This window comes from Cavia porcellus, unplaced genomic scaffold, assembly GCF_034190915.1.
Source record: "Cavia porcellus strain 051 isolate PalLab524CR breed Dunkin Hartley unplaced genomic scaffold, mCavPor4.1 scaffold_23, whole genome shotgun sequence".
Lineage (NCBI taxonomy): Eukaryota > Metazoa > Chordata > Mammalia > Rodentia > Caviidae > Cavia > Cavia porcellus.
Genome location: NW_026947506.1, coordinates 38,301,311 through 38,328,747, shown reverse-complemented (window position 1 = coordinate 38,328,747; position 27,437 = coordinate 38,301,311). Strand labels below are relative to the sequence as shown.

General features: G+C 36.6%; 1 protein-coding gene and 1 pseudogene across 1 annotated transcript in view; one reads left to right on the top strand and one right to left on the bottom strand.

Moving 5' to 3' along the window:
- Cyp3a17 (cytochrome P450 3A17) overlaps positions 1–23,691 on the bottom strand; it is a gene marked incomplete at its 3' end in the record, with an annotated part of 74,149 nt that extends 50,458 nt beyond the window's left edge. Inside the window, 7 exon segments of the mRNA NM_001173069.1 lie at positions 1,846–1,994; positions 3,735–3,823; positions 4,087–4,200; positions 15,950–16,049; positions 17,470–17,522; positions 20,129–20,222; positions 23,581–23,691. Coding sequence (NP_001166540.1) covers positions 1,846–1,994; positions 3,735–3,823; positions 4,087–4,200; positions 15,950–16,049; positions 17,470–17,522; positions 20,129–20,222; positions 23,581–23,651 — 670 coding nt within the window. The 5' untranslated portion in view covers positions 23,652–23,691.
- Positions 13,408–14,424, top strand: LOC134472498 (heterogeneous nuclear ribonucleoprotein A3-like; annotated as a pseudogene).
- Positions 23,692–27,437: the final 3,746 nt, after the last annotated feature.

Genomic DNA, 27,437 nt, shown 5'->3' with positions numbered 1-27,437 from the left:
TCTGAAACAAACAATGAGTCAAGGGGCAATTTGGAATTCTGTTGAAATGAGTAAAGCTGAAAGCACACTATTCCAAATTTGTGAATGTGAAAAAGCAGTAATCAGAGGAAACTTCACAGCTATAAATTTGTAAAATCTCAAATGAATGATCAAACTTTACACAAATCACTAAAAAGAAGAAACTAAACCTAAAATGAGCAGAAGGATGAAAGTAATAAAGACAAGCTAGAAACTAATAAAATGTAAAATACAAAAATCAATAAAGCAAGAAGCTAGTTCTTAGAAAATATCATCAAAATTGGCAAACCTCTACAAAGACTTACCGAGAAAAAAGGATAACTTAAGTTACCAGTACCCAAAATGAAAGAAAAGAAATTACGGCTGACATTTAAAATTCTAAGCATCTTGTGAACTAGATAAAGACATCATGGTACAATGGTATGTGAGTATCCATAGTTATAGCAGCACAATTCATAATAACTAAAACTTAGAAAAAGTCTATATGTTCCTCAACAGTTGAATAGACAAAGAAAACATGGTCTTCACACACAAAGGAGTCCATGTGTCGGCCAGGAATGTAGCTCAGCATCACAGCACTTGCTTGGCAAACAAGAGGTTTGATCCCTAGTACCAAAATAAAAAGGCCATGTGTCATGGTTCACTGAATTCTGAAAAAGATGCCTGACCATTGAATGGGTAAAATGATCTTTTCAAAAAATGATGCTGGGAGAACAGGATGGTCACTATAAAAGAGTAAAGAGGGACCACTGAATATAAATCCTAACTCAGAATGTATCAAAAATGTGAAGATAAGATCTACAATTATGCAAATCTTGAAAGAAAGCCAAGGGAGTAAAATTTCATGATCTCAAATACAAATTCTTAGAGATGAACCAAAGCACAAGTAAAAATGAAAAATTCATCTATTGTACATTATCAGAATTGAAAATTGTAACTTTAATAGACACTACCAGGAAAGTAGGTGAAAAAAGTTGCATGTCTTGTATCTAGTAAAGGAACTGTACCCAGAAATTATAAACAAATTTTGGAACATAACAAAAATAATTAAACTTACAAATAATAAAAATATTTTATCACATGTTTGTCTTAAGAAGATATTGCACAGAATCATTAACATCAGTGAAATGAAGATCAAATCCATAGTGTTATCCCATTTCAGACCCATTAAGATGGATATAATTAAAATCATGAGAAAACCAAGTGTTGGATGGGATGGAGACAAATGGAAAACATTCTGTCAGTTCCTTAATAAGATAAGCACATTTACATTGTAACTCAGCTGTACATTCCTGAATACCACCCAGAAACATTTAAAAAAACAGGATTTTAAGCATAATGTTGTGAGGAATTGTTCATAAGACAGTATTTACAATTACTAAAATGCAAAAATACCTCAAATGCTCATCAACTAACAATGAGTGATAAGCAAAATATATTATGGTGGTCTAAAAAAGAAAGTATGTGAACATATTTCACTTAAAATATAGTGCTAAATGAAAAATTACAGTCACAAAAGACCATATATTCTATAGTTCCATGTATATGAAGTGCCTAGAAAAAGCAAATCTGCAAAAACAGAGTAATCAGTGACTGACTGGGGCAAAGAGTGTGGGAATTGAAAGTGCAAAGGTATGATGTTTCTCAGGAATGAAAATATTCTACAATTACAATGTTGATGGATGCATATTTCTTTTATAAGAGTACTAAAAACATTGCATTGCCTATTGTAACACGAAAATTTTTCAATATGTGAGTTACATCCCCAATAAACTATTACAATAAAAAGAGGCAGGTAGGAAGTTGAAGAGGGAATAGTCTACATACCTACTGAGAGAAGAAATGGACTCAAAAAATCAAATCTGAAGAGTTTGCTGGCTTTTGACACAAAGGGATCATGTGGGTTGTTGAGGGAATCAACGTTCACCCCAAATGCTGTTGCAATGATTATATCCATGCTGTAGGCCCCAAAGATTCTGGGTGAAAAAACAGGAGAAACTAAAGTCTGCATCTCTTCTATTACAAACTGTTCAGGAAGTGGGACTCAGTCACACACCAGAAAGACGTGGAGAGCCACATTAGGTCAGAAGAACTACACGCTGGACCAGCTGAACGCTCTCTGCTGCCCTCACTCTCACTCATGGGGTTGTTAAAGTGAGTCAGTGATATAATTGCCCTTGTGCTCCAGGTGATGAGAACCTATGTGAGTTAGACTCTGAGCTTGTGGCATTCGGTCATTGAGACTCACAGGCAGACATACTATGACAGTATGTGTGGAATGTAGAAGATAAATGTGTGAGCACTATTTAGCAGGACTCTTCCTAGGGGACACAAAAGCTGATACTGACCTAGGTCTTGTCTCACCACACAATGTTTCCTGAGCTGATCCTCTTCAGCACATCACACGACAGCAACAACCTGCTCTGAACACCCAGAAAAATCATTCCACCTTCTCAGCATCCCTTACTCAACTTCTTGGTAGATCTATTCCACCCACAATACAGGAGTCTGAGGCTTCCCTGGGGCAGAATCATTTTGGTATAATGTAAAAAACAAAAATTATCCTCATTAATAATTATATTTAGCTTGTGGTTATACATGCTTGTCATCCCAGTACTTGGTAGACTGAGGGCAGGAGGAGCAGGAGTATAAAGCCAGCCTGGACTACACAGTGAGTGCAAGCTCAGCTTGACTACTTAGCAAGACTTTGTCTTTAAAAACCAGCCAGGTGTGGTGGTGCATGCCTTTTATCCCAGCACTCAGGAGGCTGAGGCAGGAGAATTGCTGTGAGTTCAAGGCCAGACTGAACCACATAATGAAGCCCTGTCTCAAAAACAATTTAAAATATAATAATTATTGCTATTATTACATTGCTGTTGAAAACTGATTCGCAAGATACAAGAGTTAAGTGACCTCATGTCCCCAGTTTTCCCAGTATGCTCTGTAGAGTATCTATATATTTTAAAAATATCAGGTTTACACAATCATTGATATAGTTGTGCTCTTTCTCATTTCTCTCTCTCTCTCTCTCTCTCTCTCTCTCTCTCTCTCTCTCTCTCTCTCTTTGTCTCTCTCTTTGTCTCTCTCTCCCTCTTTCTCTCTGTCTCTGTCTGTGTCTCTCTCTGTCTCTCTGCCTCTCTCTCTCTCTCTCTCTCTCTCTCTCTCATAAAAGGAAGGAGAAATGCTATGAGGGTTGAATATTTAAAATTTTACTCTATCTAAAAAAAACCATGATGAAGTTTAAGCTGTTTGAAGCTTTACGTGGTAATTCCTGCCCCATCCACTGACTTTCACTGTGCACCAAGTAAATTCTCCTACTATTCCTCAAGCTTTACACTTACAACATTTTAAGGTCATACCTCTTCCTTCAAAAGCATGTATCTTATGCCTTGATAGCCAAAGTGATGAATAACTTTGGTTCCGGTACTCAATGGAGAAAACACTTTGCCCCCCAAATGACCTGTCTTCTCTTGGAATCCACCATCCTTCTTGGATGAACTATTGAAGCTGTAACACCACACTCTGGATTAGCACCTGGATTTAATACCTGGCTGCTGAAGTAACTTAACAAGGAGAATTTCAGTTTTTTGCAAACAGATATAAATTGAGGAGCAATCTGAGGCATCATGTAGTTTTCTGACGCAACTACAGGGCATCATGTCAACTTGGACATTAAGTGGGTGCACTTAATTTTTCAAGTAAGAACAGATACTTACTCCTTCAGTTGAACAGGTTTGCCTTTCTCTGCTTCTTGCCTCAGGTTTTTGACTAACACATCTCCATACTGTTTAATGATGGGGAACATCTATGTATAAAACACAACAGCATTTGTAACTAAATCCGTAGATTCAGGCCCCAGAATGAAGAGACATTATCAATCATAAAGCAATATGTGACATTTTTAATAATTAAGTTTATAATGGGTCTTCCAGGACATAAAGACAAAAGACTATTCTGACAATGCCCCAACTCAGAGGACTACACCTTCTACAGAGAAGAGGATCTTAGTTTCTAATTGTCCCCACATTCACTGTTAAGTTCTCAATTAAAATCCTCTTAATTTCTTACTTCCTTGAGTTTTCCACTGGTGAAGTTTTGAGACAACTGTGTTCGTATTCTCTTCCATTCCTCATCCTTAGAGATGGAGAGAGCTTTTTTCATAAATCCTGCTGGAAAAATCGACTAAAGGCCAAGAAAAAGACAATTTATCATTCTTAAGCATAGACATCACACAGTTACAGAAGATCTGTTAAGCACGCAGCACTTGTCTAACATTAATGACTATTAGGTGGCAGACCCCATGATAGGTGCTCAGTAAGTATTTGTCATGCCTTCTGTGAGTGCGCTGAGGACATCTAGCCACCTGGTGCAGTTTCAAGCCTTTATATTTCAGTTGCTTTTTAAATACAAATGTCTTTGGTCATGGAAAACAAATATAAATACAAATTGTCAGAGAAAACTGTTCTTTCAGATTAAGAGACTAGAACAGTGGTGTCATGTGTATGGCGCACATGTTACAATAAATGTTTATGATTGAAAGCTCTAAAAGACGTCCTTCTTCTTCCAAGATTGTGCAGTATAGAAATGGTTAGTGACAGACAGAAAGGAGGCTTGGAAAATTATATAATGCCTCAGACCGATCCTCAATTTATATCCATCTGAAGCTAGAGTAATGTAGAAAAATAGGGATATCTTGCTATGATGATTTTTTAAATTATAAGTATGAAATATTAAGAACAATGCACAATTCTTTTTTCAGGAATACAACTAAAGAGAAATATAATTCTATTTCCTAGATATTTTTCTCCTTGCTCGGGCAAAACCTAAATTTAAGTGATGAAAGGTTTATTTTGGTTCACAGTTTGTAGAGGCTTCAGTTCATAGGTGGCTGGTTTCAAGGCAAAGTGGCGTGGCAGGGAGAGTAACAGAGGAATAACAGATCATGGCACACATAAGGCAAGAGGCAGCAAAGCAATGAGGTAGCAAGCAGAAAGCAACAACAACAGGTCTCTTTCTATGCCGTACGTGCTATTCAGGCATTGCTCACAGGCAGGGTAGGCCTCCCCATTTCCACACCCAGAACTATGTGAAACCTATCAGTGGGAGCCTTTAGTAATCATAAACCCTTAGTCCCACTATCATACAACTCATTTCCATAGTCTAGATCCAGCCATCTCTAAAAAACCCACTTATGACTACATGAGGCTTTGAGGGGACATTAGACACAAGCCATAATAATTTCCCTACTTGGAACTATTTTCCAGCTTCCTTAACTCCATTTTGTTTTAAAATGGAATCTTTGATATTCCTTTATTGTTAAAACTCAAAAAATAGGGGAAAGGGGAAGCTTTCTCTACTTGAAAATAGAAGCTACAGAAAATTCTTCAGATAATCTCACTCTGCATGGTGAAAGATGCAGGGTTCCTTAAGAGTAGGAACAATTTTTTAAAATCTAGTCTCAACACTCTCACTCGGTGTCATGCTGAAGTCCTAGGGCGAACAACAAGAAAAATAAAAGAGCTTCAGACTACAAAGAGAAAGATAGAAGTGTCCATATCTTCAGGTGAGATAATAGTCAAGGCAGATCTCAAAGATTACACACACAAAAACAGCTTGTATAACTAATAAGTTAGTTCTGCAATATTGTAGGATTTGAGGTCAACAAAAATTAAGTAAGAGTTGTATGTAACAACAGTAATATGTGGAAACAATAAGAAATCAATACCATTGACAAATGCTGCAAAGAAAATGAAACCTGAGGTATAGGTTTTAAGAAATTTATATAGTGTCTCTATGCTGAAAACTATAAAAAGTTGATGATAAGAATCAAAGAAAACCCAAAAACTGGAAAAAGATTTTAATGAACTCTCTCTCAGACAAGGGACTCTTGTCTAAAACATATAAAGAATTAAAAAACCTCAGACCCCCAAAATTCAAAGATCCAATCCAAAAATGGGCATCTGAGTTGAATACATACTTCTCAGATGAAGAAATACAAATGGCAAATACATACATGAAAAAATGTTCATCATCATTAGTCATTAGAGAAATGCAAATTTGTTGGTTTTCTTGATCCTGGCCATTCTTTCAGGAGTGAGATGGTATCTCAGTGTGGTTTTAATTTGCATTTCTCTAATGACCAATGATGATGAGCATTTTTTCATGTATTTAGTTGCCATTTGCATTTCTTCATCTGAGAATTGCGTATTCATCTCAGATGCCCATTTTTGGATTGGATCTTTGGATTTTGTAGGTCTGAGGTTTTTAATTCTTTATATGTTTTAGACAAGAGTCCCTTGTCTGAGAGAGAGTTCACTAAAATCTTTTCCCAGTTTGTGGGTTTTCTTTTCACTATGCTGGAGATTTCTTTTGACATGCAGAAACTTTTTAATAAGAAGTGGTCCCAGTTATTGATTTTGGGAAATATTTCCTGTGCGGTTTGAGTCCTGTTCATGAATTCTCTACCTACACCTATGTCGGAAAGGTTTCTACCCAATTTGTCCTGCAATAAATTTAGTGTTTCTGTTTTAATATTCAGATGTTTGACCCATTTAGATTTTAATGCAGTGCATGGTGATAGACATGGGTCTAGCTTTAGTTTTCGGCAAATGGAGAGCCAGTTTTTCCAGCACCATTTATTAAAGAGACTGTCGTTCTTCCAATGAACCTGCATGGCTCCTTTATCAAAGATAAGGTGGTTGAGTGTGTTTGTAGTTGTGGTTGTATCTTCTAATCTATTCCATTGATCTTCGGCTCTGTTTCGATTCCAATACCATGTTGATTTTACTACTGTTGCTTTGTAGTATAACTTCAAGTCAGGGATTGTGATGCATCCTGCTTTGTCTTTGCTGCTTAGAATTGCCATTGCGATCCTAGGTCTCTTCTGGTTCCAGATAAAATTTAGGAGTGATTTCTCTAGATCTATAAGGTATGTTGATGGTATTTCTATTGGGATTGCATTGAATCTGTATAACAGTTTTGGGAGAATGGCCATATTCACAATGTTTGTTCTTCCTATCCATGAGCAAGGGATGTCTTTCCATTTTCTGAGATCATCTTCAATTTCCTTTTTCAGTGTATTATAATTTTCACAGTATAAGTCTTTCACTTTTTTAGTAAGAGTAATTCCTAAATATTTCATTTTTTGCTTGCTAATGTGAATAGTCCAGTTTCTCTTATTTCCCTCTCTGTGATTTTGTTGTTCGTGCATAGGAATGCTATTGATTTCTGAGTATTGATTTTGTATCCAGCCACATTACTGAATTTATTTATTGTATCTAAGAGTCTTTCGATGGAGTTTAGGGGGTCTTCTATGTAGAGTATGTCATCTGCAAACAATGACAATTTAACTTCTTCTTTTCCTATCTTAACCCCTTTTATTTCTCTTTCTTGCCTAATTGCTCTGGCTAGTACTTCCAGTACTATATTAAATAGGAGTAGTGATAAAGGACATCCTTGTCTTGTGCCTGATTTTAAAGTAAAGGCTTTCAATTTTTGGCCATTTGGTATGATGCTGGCTGTTGGTTTATCATAAATGGCCTTTATTATATTGAAGTAAAGACCATCTATTCCAATTTTCTGTAAAGTTCTTATCATGAATAAATGTTGGACCTTATTGAAGACTTTTTCTGCATCTATAGAAATGATCATGTGATTCTTATTTTTGGCTTTATTGATATGGTGGATTACGTTTATTGATTTGCGTATGTTGAACCATCCTTGCATTCCTGGGATGAATCCCACTTGGTCATGGTGTATAATCTTCTTGATGATTTGCTGCATCCTATTTGCCAATATTTTATGGAGAATTTTTGCATCTGTGTTCATTAAGGAGATCGGTCTATAGTTCTCTTTTTTAGTTGGGTCTTTCTCATGTTTTGGTACTAGAGTAATATTTGCTTCCAGGAATGACTTAGGAAGGATTGCTTCCCTTTCAATTTCATTGAATAGTTTGAGGAGTGTCGGCATTAGGTCTTCTTTGTATTTCTTGTAGAATTCTGCAGTGAATCCATCTGGGCCTGGGCTCTTCTTGGTGGGTAAGGGCTTAATTACATTTTCAATTTCAGTAACAGAGATTGCGTTATTCAACAGTTTTACATCCTCTTGATCTAGCTTTGGTACTTCATATGTTTCTAAGAATCTGTCTATTTCTTCTGTGTTATCAAACTTTTGAGAGTAGAGGTTTTCGAAACAGGTGTTGATTTTCTGTATTTCTATTGGGTCTGTAGTGATTTCACCTTTTTCATTTCTTATTGCATGAATTTGAGCTTTTTCTTCCCTTTTTAAAATAAGGTTGGCTAGGGGCTTATCGATTTTATTTATTCTTTCAAAGAACCAACTCTTTGATTCATTGATTCTTTGGATTGTTTCCTTAGTCTCTATTGCATTGATCTCTGCTCTGATTTTTATAATTTCCTCTCTTCTTTTGGCTTTGGGCTTGACTTGCTCTTCTTTTTCTAGCCCTTTAAGGTGTAGCATCAAGTCATTTATTTGTATTCATTCTGTTTTCCTGATGTGAGAACTCAGTGCAATAAATTTTCCTCTGAGGACGGCTTTCATTGCATCCCACAGATTCCGGTAAGTTGTATCTGCATTTTCATTTTCTTTTAGGTATTGTTTAATTTCTTCTGTGACCCACTGATTACTCAAGAGTGTGTTATTCAGTTTCCATGTGTTTGGGGGATTTTTCCAGTATCTTTTATCATTAATTTCTAATTTCAGAGTGCTATGATCCGATAACATGCAAGGGATGATTTCAACTCTTTTGCATTTGTTTAAATATGTTCTTTGAGCTAATATATGGTCTATCTTAGAGAATGATCTGCTGAGAAGAATGTGTATTCTGATGTTGTTGGGTGGAACATTCTGTATATGTCTATCAAACCTATTTGTTCACAGGTGTGATTCAGTTCTGTTATTTCATTGCTCATTTTTTGTCTGGTTGATCTGTCCCTTGGTGTCAATGGCGTATTAAGGTCTCCTGTTACAATTGTGTTACAGATAATTTGAGTTTTCATTTCTGTTAATAATATATGTGCACCTATGTTTATAGCAGCACAATTTGTAATCGCCAGATCTTGGAAACAACCCAAGTGTCCATCAACTGAGGAATGGATAAAAAAGTTCTGGTATTTCTATACAATGGAGTATTATTCAGCTATAAAGAAGTATCACATTGAGATATTTATCAGTAAATGGGCGCAGCTTGAGACCATACTCATAACTGAAATAAATCAATCTCGCATGTGTGAATACCGAATAGTTTCCTTAATGTAAGTAATGATTCAAATATATAAAATATGTGGTAATCATGATTCCCCATTATGTGGCCATGAAGCCTTATAAAGTTTTCACTTATTAATTAGAAAGGCTTTATTCTTGGCTTCTTGATATGGAAATATTTTAAGCTATAGTATATGAAGTTTTATCCAAATATTTCAAGGAAAAAGACAGACACTATGGTAACTACTTTAAGTCGGGTTATTTGGTGGTGAAGCACTAGGTTGCTGAAAAATTTTAAAAATTAGGATATATAATAGTAACTCTTTTTCATTTCCTATTAACTTGGTTTGAAGTCCTGTAATACTCCCACAATCTTGTTTTGACTGATTAGACTCTGTTCCATTCTGTATGATAGTATCAAGTTTGAGGGTATAGGCAACTACTTTGAAGGCAATAAGATTCACTAAGATGCCCATTCTGGTTTGAATATTGTCTCCTTTGGAAGTCCTGTAATGTTTGCAATGTTTAAGTTTTATTGGTCTTGTTCTCTACTGTTTTGTCCAACTTTATAATATCTAATGAGATAGACAATTCTTTTTAAGGAAACAAGAGACAACGTTGATAACCATTGTTGATAACCTTGTACTCTGTTCTACATCATGTGCTATGTCTATCCTTGGTTTTGACTGACAGCTTTGTTTTGCCATATTTGACTTTATTTTCTCCCCCCCAAAAAAGTAATAAGAACTAAGGAGTAATAAAATCCAAAATGTGTAAATTTTATTGTGAAAAAGAGTGGGGAAAATAAAGAGCTCTAACGGATATAACAGCAAGTGTGTTTAGGGGTGTTAAATAGCTGACTATATTAATGTTTTTGGATCATAGAACACAGCTGTTTGCAGTCTCTCTGTTTGAATGTCCACTTTGTATTCTTTGATACTGTGATTTGAGCAACTATTTCCAAGATGATAATATGTAATCTATTAACAGGTGATTTCTTACTGTTATGTTTTTTTTTGTAGTTCTGTATTACATGTACCCTTATACTGCTTTGTTTTGTTTTGTGTTTTTCTCTTTTTCCTCTTAAATAAAATTTAAAAAAAATAAAAATAAATAAAACAATATGAAATTTACTAAAATTTAGCACAGAATTCAAAACCAAGCATCAAAAAATATCCTGGGTCCTTACAGATTTACTCAATTCTATAAAAATAGAGTAAATGAATTCTACAAGAAATTTAGAGAACAACTAGTGTCCCTACTCCTCAAAGTCTTTAATGAAGTTTAAAGGCAAACAGTACTCTAAAATTCATTCCTGGAAGCAAGCATGATCCTATTACCCAAACCAGAGAGGGATCCAACCAAAAAGAAACTACAGGCCAATTTCCCAAAAGAACACAAGTTCAAAAGTCCTCAGTGAATTACTTAAAAGCAGAATGTAGCAAATAATCAAGAAGACTATACAGCATGACTAAGTTAAGATCCATTCCAGGGATGTAAAGATGGTTCAGGCTACCTAAATCAGTGAATAATCTTCTCAGTAGATGCATAAAAAGCATTTGACAAAATGCTTCACCCATCAATGATTTTTAAGACTCTACTGAAAGTTAGAATAGATGATCTTTATTTCAATCTGGTAAAAGCCAACAGCCAACATCATACTAAATGGACAAGTGTCAGGGAATATAGCTCTGTGGCACAGGGCCTGCCTGTCAAGTGTGAGGTCCTGAGTTTGATTCCTGATACAAAAAAAGCACATAGACAAAAACTGAAAACTTTCAATATAAAATCAATAAAAAGGCAAAATGTCCACGATCACTACTGCTATTCAATTCTAGAAACATTAGCCAGAGCAGTTAGAAAAAGAAATAAACAAAGAAAAAATAATAGAAAAAGAAGTTAAATTGTCATTATTTGCAGATGACATGATATTCTATACATAAAAACCCAAAAACTCCACCAAAAGACTTCTAGATTTAATAACCAGGTTCAGTAATACAACTGGATACAAAGTCAGCACTCAAAAATGAAAAGCATTCATATACACAAATAAAAACTCACTGAGGGGGAAATTAGGGAAACCACATATTTCACAATAGAAACCAAGAAATGAAATACCTGGAAAAAAACTTAATGGAGGTAGAAGATCTCTACATTGAAAACTACAGTTCTATGAAAAAGGAGATTGAGAAGCATATCAGAAAATTGAAAGATGCCCCTTGCTTTTGGGTAGGAAAAACCAATAAGGTGAAAATGGCCATAATTTTAATACTGGTATATAAATCTAATGCAATTCTGATCAAAATTCCATAGCGTATCGCACAGAATCAGAAAAAGCAATCCTAAAATTCATATGGAACAAGAAGAGATCCAGCATAGTAAAAGCAATTTTGGGCAATAAAATCAAGGAAGCAGGCATCACAATCCCTAACTTGAAATTATACTACAAAGCTACTGTGATAAAAAAAAATCACAGTACAGGCAAAAAAGGAAATTAAATAAATAAAATAAAATAACAGACCTTAGGATCAATGGCATAGATTGGAAGACGCAGAATTCACACCAAACTACATAGTCATCTTATCTTTGACAAAGGAGCCAACTACCTTTACTGGAAGAAATATATTATCCTTAATAAATACTGCCTAGAAAAATGATTTCCATGTGCCAAACATTAAAACTAGGCCCATATTTTTCACCAGGCATTATACTAAAGCCAAAATGGATAAAATATCTGAATATTTAAGCAGAAACCCTAAATCTGAGAATAGGTAAAATTTCTTCAGACACTAGCGCAGGAAAAGACTTTATGAACAAAGTTCATAAAGAAAATATAACAAAGAATCAATAACTGGAATGCCATCACATTAAAAGTCTTGCACAGAAAAAAAAAAAAACTACTAACAGAGGAAAGAGACAACCCACAGCGTGGGGGAAATATTTTCCAGCTGTTTCCCAGGCAAAGTACTTGTATCTGTGATATATAAAAGCCAAAAACATCAGACTCCCCACCAAAAAAAATTTAAAGACCAAATCCAAAATTTGGCATCTGAAATAAATAGATACTTCTCAAATGAAAGATTATAAGTAGCAAATAAATATATTAAAAATTTTCAACATTCTGGTCATTTGAGAAATACAATTTAAAACAATCCTTAGATTCCAACTCACTGCCAAAGGAATGGCTAATACCAAGAATTCAACCAATAACAACTCCTGGCAGGGCTGTGGTGAAAAAAGAACTGTTGTTGTGGTTATAGATTGCTGCAGCCATGGGGAAAATCAGTGTGGAGAGCCTCAAAATCTAAAACTAGAGGTTCCACTTGACCCCGTTATCTCCATTCTTGGTATCATCCTGAAACAATTAAAAGCAGCATACACAGTGATATATGCAGACTCATGTTGATAGTGGCAGTTGATAATAGCAAAGACTTGGAAACAGCCCAAATGCCCCTTAGCTGATGAATGGATAAAGAAAATGTAGGGATTATTTAAACAAGTACTATTCGGCCATAAAGAAGGACAAGCTTGAGACATTTCTAGGTAAATGGGTGTGCTTTGAGAAGATACTATTAAGTAAAATACACTGGATGCATTGTTTCTCTGGTGTAAGAAACCAAAAGTGTAAATATGAATCAATATGTTTAATGAGTATTTGGAAATGAGAAGAAAATGTTCAAATCAGAAGAATGGACAAGGGTGGGAAAAGTAGAGATCAAAAACAAAAAGAAGGAAAATGGAAACAAAGGTTTGCAAATAAGGAGGGGAAGAGAAATTGAAGGAAGGGGAGGGGAGGGACAAAGAAGCAGCCAGATACACCATGTACAGTACTAATTCCCTATAATGAATGTTACCACTAGGTATATCTAAAGTTTACCAATAAAATAAGAAACAAAAACAAAAAGAAAGACTGAACCAAAGAATCAAATAAGCCTAACTGAGCTTTGACCATATGTGCTTCAGCGGAGGGAAGATGGTCTCCCCAAAAATGGCACTGGAACAGCTCGATAGCCATAGGCAAAGATTAATCTTACATAAACATCATCCATTATTTTTTAAACATAAAATAGATCATAGATTTAAAAGGAAAGCATAAAACTGTACAACTTCGGGTCCCATATTGAACTCACTTGGAAGAGGTAAGTCCAGTCTTAAAGGAACCAGTTGAGTAAACTGTTTTTTGGTGCTGAAAGCATTCAAACTACAGATGATAGTTTAAGAGAACATTTTGAGAACTGAGACAGTCACAGGTTATGTGATAATGAAAGGCCCCCAAACACAGTGCTTCCGGGGCTTCGGTTTTATGACTTACGCTTATGTTGAAGTGGGTGCAACAATATGCTCTTGACAACACCTAGTTAATGAGTGTATAGTGAAACCAAAGAGACCTAATTCTAGAGAGAATTTTGTAAAACCTGATGCTCACCTAACAGTGAAGAAAATTTTTGTCTCTCTTAAAGATTCAGAAGGGTGTAATTTGAGAGACTACTTTGAAAAGTATGAGAATATTGAAACCATAGAAGTTATAGAAGACAGGGAGAGCCGGAAAAAGAGAGGATTTGCTCCTGTCACTTTTGATGATCATGATACAGTTGATAAAATTATTGTTCAAAAATACCACACTATTAATGAGCATAACTGTGAAGTGAACAGGTCTCTTTATAAACAAGAGAAGCGGTCTGCAGATCACAAAGAGGTCATGGAGAAAGATCTGTCAACTTCATGGGTTGTCGAGAAAACTTTGGAGGTGGTGGAGGAAATTTTGTTTGTGGTGGAAACTTCAGTGGAAGAAGAGGCTATGGTAAAGGAGGAGGTGGCAGCAGAGGTAGTTATAGAGGTCATGGTGGATATAACGGATTTGGAGATGATGGTGGACGCTATGGTGGTGGGCCTGGCTATAGTAGTAGAGGAGGACAGGTGGTGGTAGAACAGGATATGGAAAGCAATGTAGTGGGTATGGTGATGATAGTAGAGGATACGATGGTTACAGTGAAGGAGAGAAGGTGGTGGTAACTATAGTGGTGACAGGAACTATAAAGATTTTGGATATTATAGTGGACACCAGCAGTCAAACTACAGACCCAGTAAGGGGAGCAGTTTTGATGGCAGAACCTCTGGGAGTCCCATGGTAGTGGTGATGGATCTTGTGGTGAAACTGGAAGGTATGGTAGCAGAACATTTTAAAGAAACAGCAAAAAAAGGCTTTAGTTCTTAGCAGGAAAGAGAGTGAGAAGTTATCAGGAAAGCTTCAGGTTACTTTGAGACATTTGCATTACACAAACTGTAAAATTCTACCACAGAAGGAACAATGATGCATAATCAGAAAAGTTACGGTAGCTTAAACAAGAAACTCTTCTGGTTCACGACTATCATAGCCACATTTTGCAAAAAGTGCAGCTGTTGATTAATGTAATTTAGTGTCAATTAAATGTACACTCCTGAGGTCTTTTATCTGTTGAAGCTTTGTCTTTTTATTTATTTTCATTACATCAGGGATATGTCCCTGTAAATTCTGGCAATGGTGCCAAGAATAAAAAACTAATAAATTTTTAACTTAAAAAAAAACTATAAGCCAGAAGTGGTGGAACATGCCTGAAATCCTAGCACTGGAGAGGCTGAGGCAGGAGGATGAAGTTTGAGACCAGCCTGGGCTACAAAATGAGCTCAAGGCCAGCCTGAACTGCATAGGGGAACCCTGTCTCCAAAAAGCAAAAAATTCCAGGTCTTTCCAAAAGCCTGGCAAACACACACACACACACACACAAACTACACAACTTTTACCAAATACACATACAGAGAGACATCCATACACTCTCACACACAATAAATAAATCATTAAGCATTATCAGACTTGATACCAAAAGCAAAATCTTTTTTTAAAAATCAGACAAGCTGGGCATGATGGCACAGCCCTCGGAAGATCGCTGTGAGTTTGAGGGCATCCTGTACTACATAGCGAAACCCTGTCCCATAAAAGAGGAAGAAGAAAAATAATGAGAAGGAAAAGGAGATGTGGAAAGAGAAAGTGAAGGAGAGGAAGAAAGAGAAGGAGAACAAACAGCAAGCTATGCATCAGGACTATACAGGATTAGCATACTTAGGGGAAAGAATACTTACGTATCTTGACTGTCCTAATTGCTATCAAATATGATCATGTGATACATTTACAGACAGGTACACAAACACATACATGCTAGCAAATGAATTCATAAAATCAAGGAAATGTATATAAACTTGGATTGTATCAATGTTAATCTCCAATTACTTATTAACATGAATATGTTCTGTTTACACTTATGCAACATATAACCTTTAACAAAAGCATCATAAACCTCCCCATATATCATATATTCAACTTCCTGTGAATTTATGTTTCAAAAAACTTCTTGATTGTGTATTTTTGAGACAGGGTCTTTTTATGTAGCTTCAGGGTAAATTTGAAATCACTAGACAGCCTAAACTGACCTTGAACTCACAGCAGTCTTCTTCCTCAGTCTCTTGAGTGCAAGAATTACAGGCATGTGCCACTACATCCACAACAAATTAAGAATGTAATAAAAAACAAATGAAATTTTACATTTATTTTAACATTTACTTTGTTTGTTTTGATACAGAGATTGAACTGAGGACCTTTTACTTGCCAGGCAAGCCATGCGCTGCTGAGCTACATCCCCAGCCCAACATTTACATTTTCTAAATACATACTTACCCGCCGGTTTGTGAACACAGAATAACATTCTTTAACTAGAACTGCTTTGATCATGTCAGGTTCTGTGATGGACAACACAGGCCTTGGACCATCATACAACCTGTATTGAGAAAGCAGAGATAATTAAATGTAACAAACAAGATTCTACATTTGAAACTTTGCCAGGAATCTAGATCTTTGACCCTGGTATTATATAATCTATACCCCTAACAGTCAAATGCATAGCAACATTAGCTATAATTCAAGTTGGGGATGCTGACCATAGAAGCCACTAGAGCTTTCACAAAATGTAAGGTTATGTTGTCCAAGCAAGGAAGAAACAAAAGATGAAATACCATTTCAAAGAGATCATAACTAGAAATAAAACTGGAATTGTTCTTCCTACATCTAGGTGATGTGAGCATGAGTATTGCTTATACCATCCTCTGAAATGCTTTGTATGTTTAAAATATTTCAATATCGGTGCTGGGATGCAGCTCAGTGGTGGTCTGCTTTCCTACTATATATTCAACTGTTAGTATAACCCCAATGCCACAAAAATTAAAATTTAAAATGAAATAAAATATTTCTATATCAAAAAATATATTGCATCGATGACAAAGTCAAATTATCAAGTGCTCAAGAGTATTTAATGTTGTAAGGAGAAATGGGGGTCAGAACAATGGAGACCAAGTACTTTGTCCTTGCCATTGGATTATGTTGTATCTGTGGCCCATGTCATGTTCGTAGACTATTGGGGCCAGCAATGTGGTTCCTAAGGACTCAGGAAATTAAGAGGTAGGAAAGGCAAAGCTTTCTCCCACCTGCTTGTGGCACAAAGTCCATGATTACACCCCTCCCACTGGTCTCCAAGCCTTCAGCAGCTGTGAAAGGGAACAGCTGCTGCAGGGAGCACAGAAACCACCGTGAATGTAGTCCACAGGAAAACAGTAGTTTTAAACACGTGCTACAATAATTTGTCAAAGCCAGAAAAAAGTCTTGACTTGAAATCAAAAGTAAATAAAAACAATGCCACACTTGCTGGAGAAGTTTAAAGCACTGAGCATAAACTATTTCCCAATCTTTTATCTTAATTTTCAGGTCATATTTCAAAAGTACATACTAAATTTAAAATTGATGTGAAGTTGGAGCATTTCACTGAAAGGTAATTTATGTTATATGATCATACATTTATGAGCACATAGCAGAAGGGTCCGAATTACTACCTTTTATGCATTTAAAGAGAACCTAAGAAAGGGAAAATAGAGAAGAGGAGAATGGTCATACACTGCACAGAAAATAAAGATAAGAGTCTCTGGGCCATCAAAGCATGGAGAATAGTCATAATATACAACATTCTAAACTTAATTCAACTGTGGACCTTGACACCTGGTGACCTAGGGGACTCTTGAGAGGACAAACCTCCAAAACCTTCATAGTATAAAAACTGCGTATTCCAAGTGCTCTGGGCTAAAACTGTCCTCACGTATTGAGTATTAATTTTTACAAGTCTACCCTTTGGAAGTTTCTGAAATACTCACCCCCACATATTTCCATACTTTTTATGGCACTCTATGTCAAAATTCCATATACCCTGAGAAGAGAAAAATATCCATTACTAGTCTAACCTTACTGGCCATATGTTTAATTGGAACACAAACTATTCAAACCCCATGCAATCAAGCTTACTGTCCCTCACTGGAGGTAAAAAGAAGTTGATATTCATAGACATCTGACATAAAATACTGGGAACTTTAAAGTTATTCTTGACTTTCTTAAGAATTGAACTTATTGAAATAATTCTCCCAGACAATAAACACTAAGGACCTATTTGTCTTTCCACAGCACTTTTGTTTGTGTATATGTTGTCTCTAAAATCCTGAAAAGCTCTGAATTATTCCCTTCATGATCCCATGAAAAAAAACTAGACTGGGGAAAATTGAGTGAGTCTCCATGGCTGGCACATTATTTGTTTACTTCATCACCTTTCAGTGATCTCACAAGCACTCTTCTTATTCTGGTCAAATTAGGAAGTTGAAGGCACCAGGGACCAACTTTAGTCTAGCTGGTTCAAGGAATTCAGGGGGATGTTGAGTGAAAAAATGATCAAGTAAGGAGTTACAAAGTAATCGTCCTTTCAGCATTCCAGTTCAACGTGGAAAGATGGAGAAGTGTCACCTCTATACATAGGCACAGCACGTAAAATACTGAGCTATATACGAAAGAGCACATCTGACAGGTGAAGGGGAAATTATTGCTCTTTCAATGAGGATGACAAAGTATGAATCTTGAAGCTGTTATTAGAAAATGAAACCCTCATATTCCCAGAAAAACTGAAAACATCATACCACAGTGATATATGTGCACCCATTTATAGCAGCACAATTAGCCAGATATTGGAAAGAACCAAAGTGGCCATCAGCTGAGGAAAGGATAAAAAAGTTGTGGTATTTTTATACAATGGAGTACTATTCAGCTATAAAGAATGATCATAACGAGATATTTATAAATAAATAGAGGCAACTTGATACCATACTCATAAGTGAAATAAATCAAACTCACATGTATAAATATCATATAGTCTCCCTAATCGAAGAAATGGTAAGAATACATAAGGTTTTATGGTAATCATGATTCCCCATTACATTGCTTTGAAGCCTCATATTGATTTTATTTATTAGTTGGAATGGTTTTATTCTGTTTTGTTTGATTTCATTATGTGTGATAGTCTGAACAGATACTTTGAAGCAAACAAGGCATTATGGCAGCAATTTCTGATTTAATATCATCTGGCTTTGAAGTCCTACCATACTTTTGTTCTTTAGTTTCCATTGGTTCTATCATGTTGTGTCTTATTGGATTTTAATATGTGTAATACTATAAAAAATTTTTATGGAAAATGAGATATTTGAGTAGCCATTTTTCATTTTCTGTTATTTGGTTGTGAATGTCGTGTAATATTTTCATTCTCTTGAATGGTTTTGTACTATTTTGTTGTTTTATATTAATGTGTGGGAAGGTATGATCAAGTATTTCCAAGAAAAGAGAGTTCATGATAGTGACCGTTAATATCCAGTTGTCTTACTGTGAAGTGCTGTGTTGCTTACATTGTTCTGTTCTGATTTGCTTTGTTCTGTCCTCTTTTGTTTTATTCTCTTTAAAATAAAAAATGAAAATAAAAGAAAATGAAGCCCCAAGTTACAAATGTTAGAATGAGATAAACATGGAAACATGAGGAAAAAATTTTATCAGAAAGCTGACTTAATTTTAGTGCTGGTCTTCAAGATGAGCTCATGAATATAGATCCAGGTGGCAGATCCTGAACTAAGGTTCAATCCAGGTTTGTCACAAGACTCAGACAAAATTCACATTACATATTACATTATATTAAGCTAAACTGAATTTTTAATATATTCTGAAGACATGTTTTCTCTAGTTATTCTGTATAAATGATTCTGTCTTTGTTTAGAAAAATGAAACTCAGCATGTAGTTCAATAAAACAAATTGACCGACAACCCTATTCTGTTTCAGGGATGATCATACTCACTGCTCATATTCACCCATTTGGTGCAAACTTTGAGAACAAAGTACAGCAGAATCCTCTCATCCTGTCTTTTAATACCTAAAAAGATATCATACTTATCAAAAGCTAGGATATTCCTATGGATATAACTACATACAACTGAGCAGTTCTTCAAAGCACTGGAGAATGTGTGAATGCCTCAATAAAAAATACGTGGACCACGTAAGGATAAACATTGGGAGATGTCTAGCAGTAAGTGGAAAAGCTTCTCATGAACTCTACAATGAACAGGAAAGATTTAAGTCTAAATGTGTACAGGTAGATGAGTGCTTCTAGGGAATCCCCTCTTGATTTTCTCCCAAAACTAACAAAGATATCTGTCCTTTCCCATATCTCTATTAGGCAAAACAGAATTTTCTTTTGATGCTCACGTGGTCTGAACCTCATGCCCTGAGCATCTAATGTTGACATCCCAGAGAGCTCTAGTGTGGGGGCTGAGACAAGACTGCAGCTCTACACAGTTAACAGAGCCCCAAGGAAAATATGACCTCTCTCTGGGTAGGACTCACATAGTGTTGAATGCTGAAAGTTTCAGAACTTCACCACAAGCAGTAGCACTTTTACTGATGCTATAAGGCTAGTGTTTCCCAAAAAAGGGATATCAAACAGCACTCACCTTCCTGTAGGACAAAACATTTCCAAACAGAGGCAGAGGTTTAGGCCCAGGAATTCCAAGCTTCTTAAAAAATCCATGGGAATAGGTCGCATATCTGTAGTGAAAAAGAAAGCAAGGTCATAGGAATTGTGACTTTACACACATTGAAGTTCACCATTCACTGACTCAGAAAGTGAAATAGCCAAACTAGTGATGGTAACCTGTAGACGATAAATAACAGCAAAAACACCAAAGCAGTAAGTATACTCACTCACAAACTCCTTTCCTGTCTTCACTGACACTCCTTAAAATTCACAATGGTCAGCTAAAATCAGTTGAACTCGTTATTCTCCCAATCCTACTTGATAAACATCCTATTTTTGGCTTCTAAGAGATTCAGACTGGAATTTTTCCAGAGTACTTCATTTGCTTATGTCAGTACGGGAAACTGATTCCTCTATGAAGTATGAGGATGCTCATTCTGGTAGGAAGGGTGGGGAGTTTCTTCAGCTGCAGGGATTAAAACTTTGTGCAAGTGTATCCGTTCAATGAGTCAGAGCCATGGAGCTCCTCTGGTAACATTCTTCCTACAGTTTGTTCAGAGGTTTTCATGTTTACTCTTCCCTCTGAGCCATGTCTCTGTGTTACATAGCCCCTCACAATCTGGTCCTTCTTAAGTTTGCTTGTCCAGAAATTTCTGGGATCAGTCAATTTATTTTTAAAGTCTCAAATGCTCCTTAAATGTCATTGTGAAGAAGAATTAATCAATACAGAACCCATGTCTAGGCTTTTCTTCTCCTCATGCAATTTGGGCCTTCAGCTGGTGAGGTCCACCTGGTAAGCACAGTGTCAGCCTTGCTAATATTTAGCAAGACTATCAGTCACAAAGCAGTTAAGTTCTTATCTCTATATGTTGACTGTGTACCAAAATAATCTATTGTGAGTGGTGTTCCCAGGGGAGGCTTGACTTCAATTCGTCTAAGATATGTCACCTGTGGACTTCCACACCTAGGAGTAATTGGTCCTGCAGATCTTCCCTGAATGACAGGTGGAAGGCTTCAGAAAGAAAAGAAGCTAAGGAAAGAGACCACTGGTAAGCATTTTAAGCTTACAGATGCTAGTCCTAAAATCTAATGCCCATGCCAACAAATTAGGAAATTATAGCTAAAAACGTGGTGTGTATACATAATCAATAAGACTCCCACTGACCTGAAATACAGGTAAGTGAGGCACATAGAACTCCGACTAGCCATTACCAGAATAAATCTACACCCAGACATATAATAATCAAGATCCCAGAAATTCATTACCATAATAGAATATTAAAAGCTGTTATAGAAGAGAAACTGATGAACTATAAAGGAAAATCCATCAGAATCATGGCAGACTTCTCAACACAAGTCATCAAGTCTAGAAGAGCTTGGAGTGAAGTGTTTTAAGTCCTGATAGAAAACAACTTCAACCCAGATGAATGTACCCTGCAAAACTATCTTTCACAATTAACAGAGAAATAACATACTTCCATGATAAAGAACAACTGAAGGAATTCATGACCACCAAACCAACACTAAAAAAGTGCTAACGGATATGCTAGAGAGAGAAAGACAGTCACTGTTCCAGGATCAGCCTGCATAGGGGTATTGTCAAGGCAGGATAGGCAATTTAATGGCTGGGATAAGTGAGGGGCCAACGTCAGGAGGATAGAATAGCAGAGATGAGCCAGAGCATGTCAGTTGTAAACATCAATGTACATGGCCTCAACTCATTGATAAAAAGAAACATGGACCAAATGGGTCAGAAGACTTATACATGAAACACAATTGACTTGAAAGCAAATTTATGGGCTGATGTCAGAGAAGACAATGGTCCATGTGGTAAGGATCTGAAACAAAGCAGGAGCAGCGTGCCTGTCTACTGCAGAATGGACAGGAAAAGATGACATCTTTATACAATGGAAAGCTATTTATCTATAAAGAAGGATAATCTCGAGAATTTTGCAGGTAAGTGAATGCAACTTGAGATCATGCTCATGAGTGAAGTGTGTTGGACTCATGTGGGTGAACATTTTGTTGTCTTCCCAGTATAAATAATAAAAGAAGATAGTGGGGTCAAAAATGTACAACAGACACTGTAAAAATGAAAAAGGAGGAAATGTCTTAGAAGGCAAGATGGCAGCCATTGTTAGTTTATTATCATTTTCATTATTGGGTTCTGTTTGGTTTTATTCTGTTTGGTTGTATTATGTCTGACAGGATGGGCAGATATTTTGAAGATAAGATAGATTATCGTATCCATTGTTGATTTCTTATTACCTCGTCTTAAAGTCCTGTATCACTTTCATTGTTTTGTTTTGATAATTTTATTCTGTTTTATTTTGTTTGATTGTATTATGTCTGATGGTATGGGAAGCAATTTTGAAGATAATAAGAGGCATTATGGTAGCCATTATTCTTTTAATATTATCTTAAAGTCCTGTATTTCTTTTGTGTTTGATTTTGACTGGCTTTATTCTATTTCATTTTGTTTGGTTTAATTCTCTTTAAAATTAAAAAAAATTAACTTTGCATGTGCTTTCAGCTACAAGAGAGGGCACCTTCCAAATAACAGCAATCTTCCTATTGACAAAGTGCATTATGCAAGATAAATTAAGAAACAATAATATGTTCTAGGCAGTTTGATAGTTTTATCTAAGTTGAGGCTTTAAGCAATATACGGTACAATATCCTGTAAAAATCCAATGCGTAGTGTAAAATCCATAACAATCTCCCATGAAAAGCTCTGGTTTTGAAGGACTCATCAGGGACACCTTAGAAAAGTCCTGGTAGGGATTAGGATTATTCTCCAAGATCCAAATGTGCTCTGCTCTAAAAATTCATCATTTAGGGGTAAATAAATCCACACAGTATTGGGTAGAGGAATCAAGGGATGATATTTTCAGAAGGAAGTCACGGAAAAGAAGGAAGCATGGAGTCAGCCCTCCCATGAAATCTGGGGTACACTGAGGAACCTTGCATGAAACATATTGGGGGATACAGGGAGGCAGAAAACATCCTTGTCCTTAGGGTGCAAGCCTCTCTCACATCTCTTCCAACAGAAAGAACATAGAGTGCATGAATATGAGACACAATCAAAGCCCATACAGCTACCCTAGATTCCGCAGATTGGAAAGAAGTTGAAGTTCCTACTGCATATAATATACAATTGTTCATAATGTGCTTGCTGAATTCTAGTACATTAGTCTAAATTCAAATGTCAGTCATACCATCCGCAGGAGTGATAAAACCATATCAACAATCTTTCTAGCCAGAGGACTCGGGAGTTACAACAGAGGAGAGTAGAATGCTTAAGGTACCTTTATAAGGTCAATAAGAACCTCATATTTTTGTAACAACTTCCCTTCCATTATCTCTTTTAATCAGAAAAAGAAGCCAAACTCAAAAGTATAGAGATGAGGAGCCTGAAAAGTTACTCACTGATACAGAAGCACCAGGCTAAGAGCCAGGAGAACCCAAGTTTCCAAGGAAAAGCTGGGGATCAGGTCCATTTCCTTGTGTGATTATTTCTGAGTTTCTCCCCCAGCTGAATTTAGGGTTGTGCCTGCAGAGATTCGCTTGGATTCCCAGTAGGGATTCAGTGAGGACTGCATGTTTATGTGCTGGAAAAGGAGGTGGGAACAGGACAGCAGCCAGTAGAAAGGCTAGATGTAAATCACTTGGAGTTGGGAGGAGAAAAGTGCCCTCTCCAGCTTGGTAACTGGCAAAGAATTATGCACATTCTGACTCTGCCTTACACTGAGCTCATATTTAATGGAAAATCAATAAAATTCAATCAATGTTATCTGGAATCTCAGGGGTTATTTACTCTCAGGAATGTAAGCCATCAGCATTAAATTTTCTCCAACGTCCCCTAGTCTTCATGGGTACTCTGATTCCAAAGATCACAAAAACCATTCAAACAAGATATTTCTACAGATTTTGACATATCCATATGTAATGTAGTTTTACCTAGTGCATAGTCTGCCCTTGTGTCCCATATAATACTCTTAAGAATCCTTTAAAACCCAAGAGGATCACTAGTTGAAGCCCAGCCTGGACAACTCAAGAATGCAGCAAGACTCAAATTTTTCAAAAATGGATAGGGATACAACTCAGTGTGAAGGCCTTGAGTTCAAGCCCTAGTACTGATAAAATAAATTCCAGATCAGACCACTTCTGCCCATGGAGTTTTTACCAAACACTTCCTTTGCCCAAATTATGTCTGCTGTAACATTTCTGTTATTGTCTTACTTTTTTTCATAGCCATTGATGATTTTCATGCATTACCAACTTGTGAAATTGTCAAAGGAATAGTGGGTATTATTCATTCTTTTGTTCCTAGTCTTTAGCAGAATGTTTTACCTTCAGGGGGCATTCATACAAATTGGGTGAGTTGATCCTGGAGACTTTTGGGCTTCTCATGTTCTTTTGTTTATCTCTTGGGGAGCACTACGTCTTCTTGGATTGTTAAAACAACAAAAGGAACCATCTGTGAGGAAAACACTATTACTAGAAGTTCAAGTTTAACCTGAAAAGTTATGTTGAGAATAGAGCCTTTAATGGAGAGGCAGAACATGGATGAAATGTAACTAATGATTACACTGAACAGTATCAACTTAATGCACCTTTCAGGTAGTTCTTCAAAGTGGTCTTCCCCAAATAGTATGTTAGCCATATTTTGGATCAAATAATGGCTGGCAATTTCTCTGGATAACTCCATGTCTGAGATCAGTAAGCATGAAAAAAAGAGAACAGTCTACATATACAAGTGATCTCAAACACCTCAACCATCTTACCAAAAGTCACTAGAAGCACCACATATTATACAAGACTCCAAACAGATGATTCTACCTTTTAAGGAGGTGGAAAACAGGGATCATAGTAGATGCATGCTGGCTTTTTGGTGAATAACTACTTGAATAGGTGAAGAAGAGATCTTTAAAGATGGGCAAGTGAATACTTGTAACAGTATTACCTGTCACCTGTGAGTCTTCACTACATTTGTTATTAGAGGCACCCTATGACTCAGTGCTTGAAAATTATATAGACTTCTTATCATTACTCTTACTCATGTTCCACATCTTCTTGGGATGTTCAAGTGAGGACTACATAACCAAAAGAAAGACCTCAAAGTTCTTAAAACTCAGCATAAAAAGAAGACACCTAAATTGAGCTTGTACATATCTGTTCCTCTATATTATTTCTGTGTAAGCCCTCCTTCAGAAACTGACTCTCAGTCTTCAACTACCCTTCTCATTCATCTCTCTTGTCTCTGGAGATATATGACATGGGCCTCAATAATGGATATCTCATGGATAAAATGTTTTGTCACGACCATCTCACTTGCCTCCTTTATTTATTAGGAGCTAGTTGAGCTATTTAAAGCCTTAACCATAATAACCTGTTACCTTTGAGTTAAAGCTTTCCCCATGAGGGTCCAAATAAAATCTATTGGCAATTTCTATAACTTCACACATGCATGCTTACATCTACTTTCCCTTGTAAGGTGTAATAAGCCAGTAAGTCTATTCACTCATACATTGATTCAAGACCAACTGTGGACCTGTCATGAATAGGTTCTGTACAAGGTGTAGTCTAGAATCCGTTGTCTTTTTCTTTGGCAATTATCTGAAGTAGAGAAAAAGACACATAAATGAGCATAGATGGAGGTGTGCATTTGATGTGCCTATGAAATCACTGGAAGAACTGAGCTCTTCAAAGATGTCATTGTGAAACAATTTAGTAGATACATGGATATTAACCATAGTCAGACATGTGAATTTGGGAGACAATCTACAGAAAAACTAGGATTGAACAATCAAGGAGTTCTAATACATTTCTGACTCTTTTATTGGCTTCACTGAACAGTGCTTACCAGGATCATGTTTCTAACCCTCATTTACAGAGATAGGAAGTGAGCTTGAGTGACTAGCTGTAGCTTTCCAACAACTATCATGGAAAGTATTATATATAAAGCTATAGAGAGCTTTTAAATTCTTCTAGTGCTCTGGTATATCACTCAACTTCTGACATGCCCTGACAAGGGTTATAATGATAAATAATGAGGCTCAAGACCATAATGGTACATTGGATGAGAACTGGCTTCTAATCTCATACTTATTCCCTCAGCAGCTCAACATGGCTCATGAAAAACTAATGACTCATCACATCTCAGCTGGGGGAAAGAGGGATGCAATTTCCTGCTGCCACTGCTGCATCTGAATTGGCACAGCATTGAGAGAGATGGGCAAAAGCTCTGAGAGTGGGAATTAGCAAAGGGAAAGGAGTTGAGAGCAAGACTGGCATGGAGCCCTGCATCGACCTGTGGTGAGTGAGAGGAACAGGGACCCTTTCATAGACTACAAGGCTCCAACAGAGGACATTCCGGGACCACACAGACTAGCCAGAACAGGTGCTGCAGTGACTTTAGTCACATATTTCCCAACAAAGCGGGATTGGTAGGGACTTCTTGGTCTGGGTGATGCCACTGACTAAGATCCAGCAGGCTAGCCCAAACCAGCTCCCAGCACCTGGCAGTGTACCCTAGCAGTGAAGCCTTCAGTAGGTTGACCTGGAGGGGCAGTCCCCACAGAGGCTGCCCAGGTCTGTGTCTCACTAGTACACTGCAGTGGGCGGGAACACGTAGCCGGCAGATTCAAGCAAACTGTAACAGAGAAACAGAAAAAAAAAAAACTTGGCCTCCTATATACACTTCTATGGAAGGAACAAAACGTATGGGAAGAGGGAGCAACAAGGTTCCTCAGTCCCCAATCCTAAGAACACTGATCCAGGAAAGGCAAATGTAAAGGAGAATGAGGAAAGAAAACAAGCAATATCAGACACAGTACCAACAGACATAAAGTGATATCTCTGGAGGCTCATACACAAGTTTAAAAATGAAGTATTTAATGAAATAAAGCAAAATATAGGTAGAATAGTAAGAGAAATGCTAAGCACTGGCCAAGAAAAAGCACATGGTGGAATAGAAGAACACAAAAAAAGGGGAGAATTGTTTGATGGAGAAAATAGAGAAAACATAGAATCATGAAGCAGGTTCAAAGAGCTTACCAGGAAACTAAAAACTCTATTGAAAGCTGGCATAACAGCTTGAAAGAAATGAAGGATAGATTATCTGCATTGGACGGCTGATTTATAATATGGGAGCACGAAATGAAAAACTTTTTAAAAAATAACAAGAAAACAAATAGGAATAATACAAAGGCTAGATGATAAGAGGAGCTATAACTTAAGAATTCAGAATGTAAAAGAAGACGTAGGGGCACAAACAAATGAAC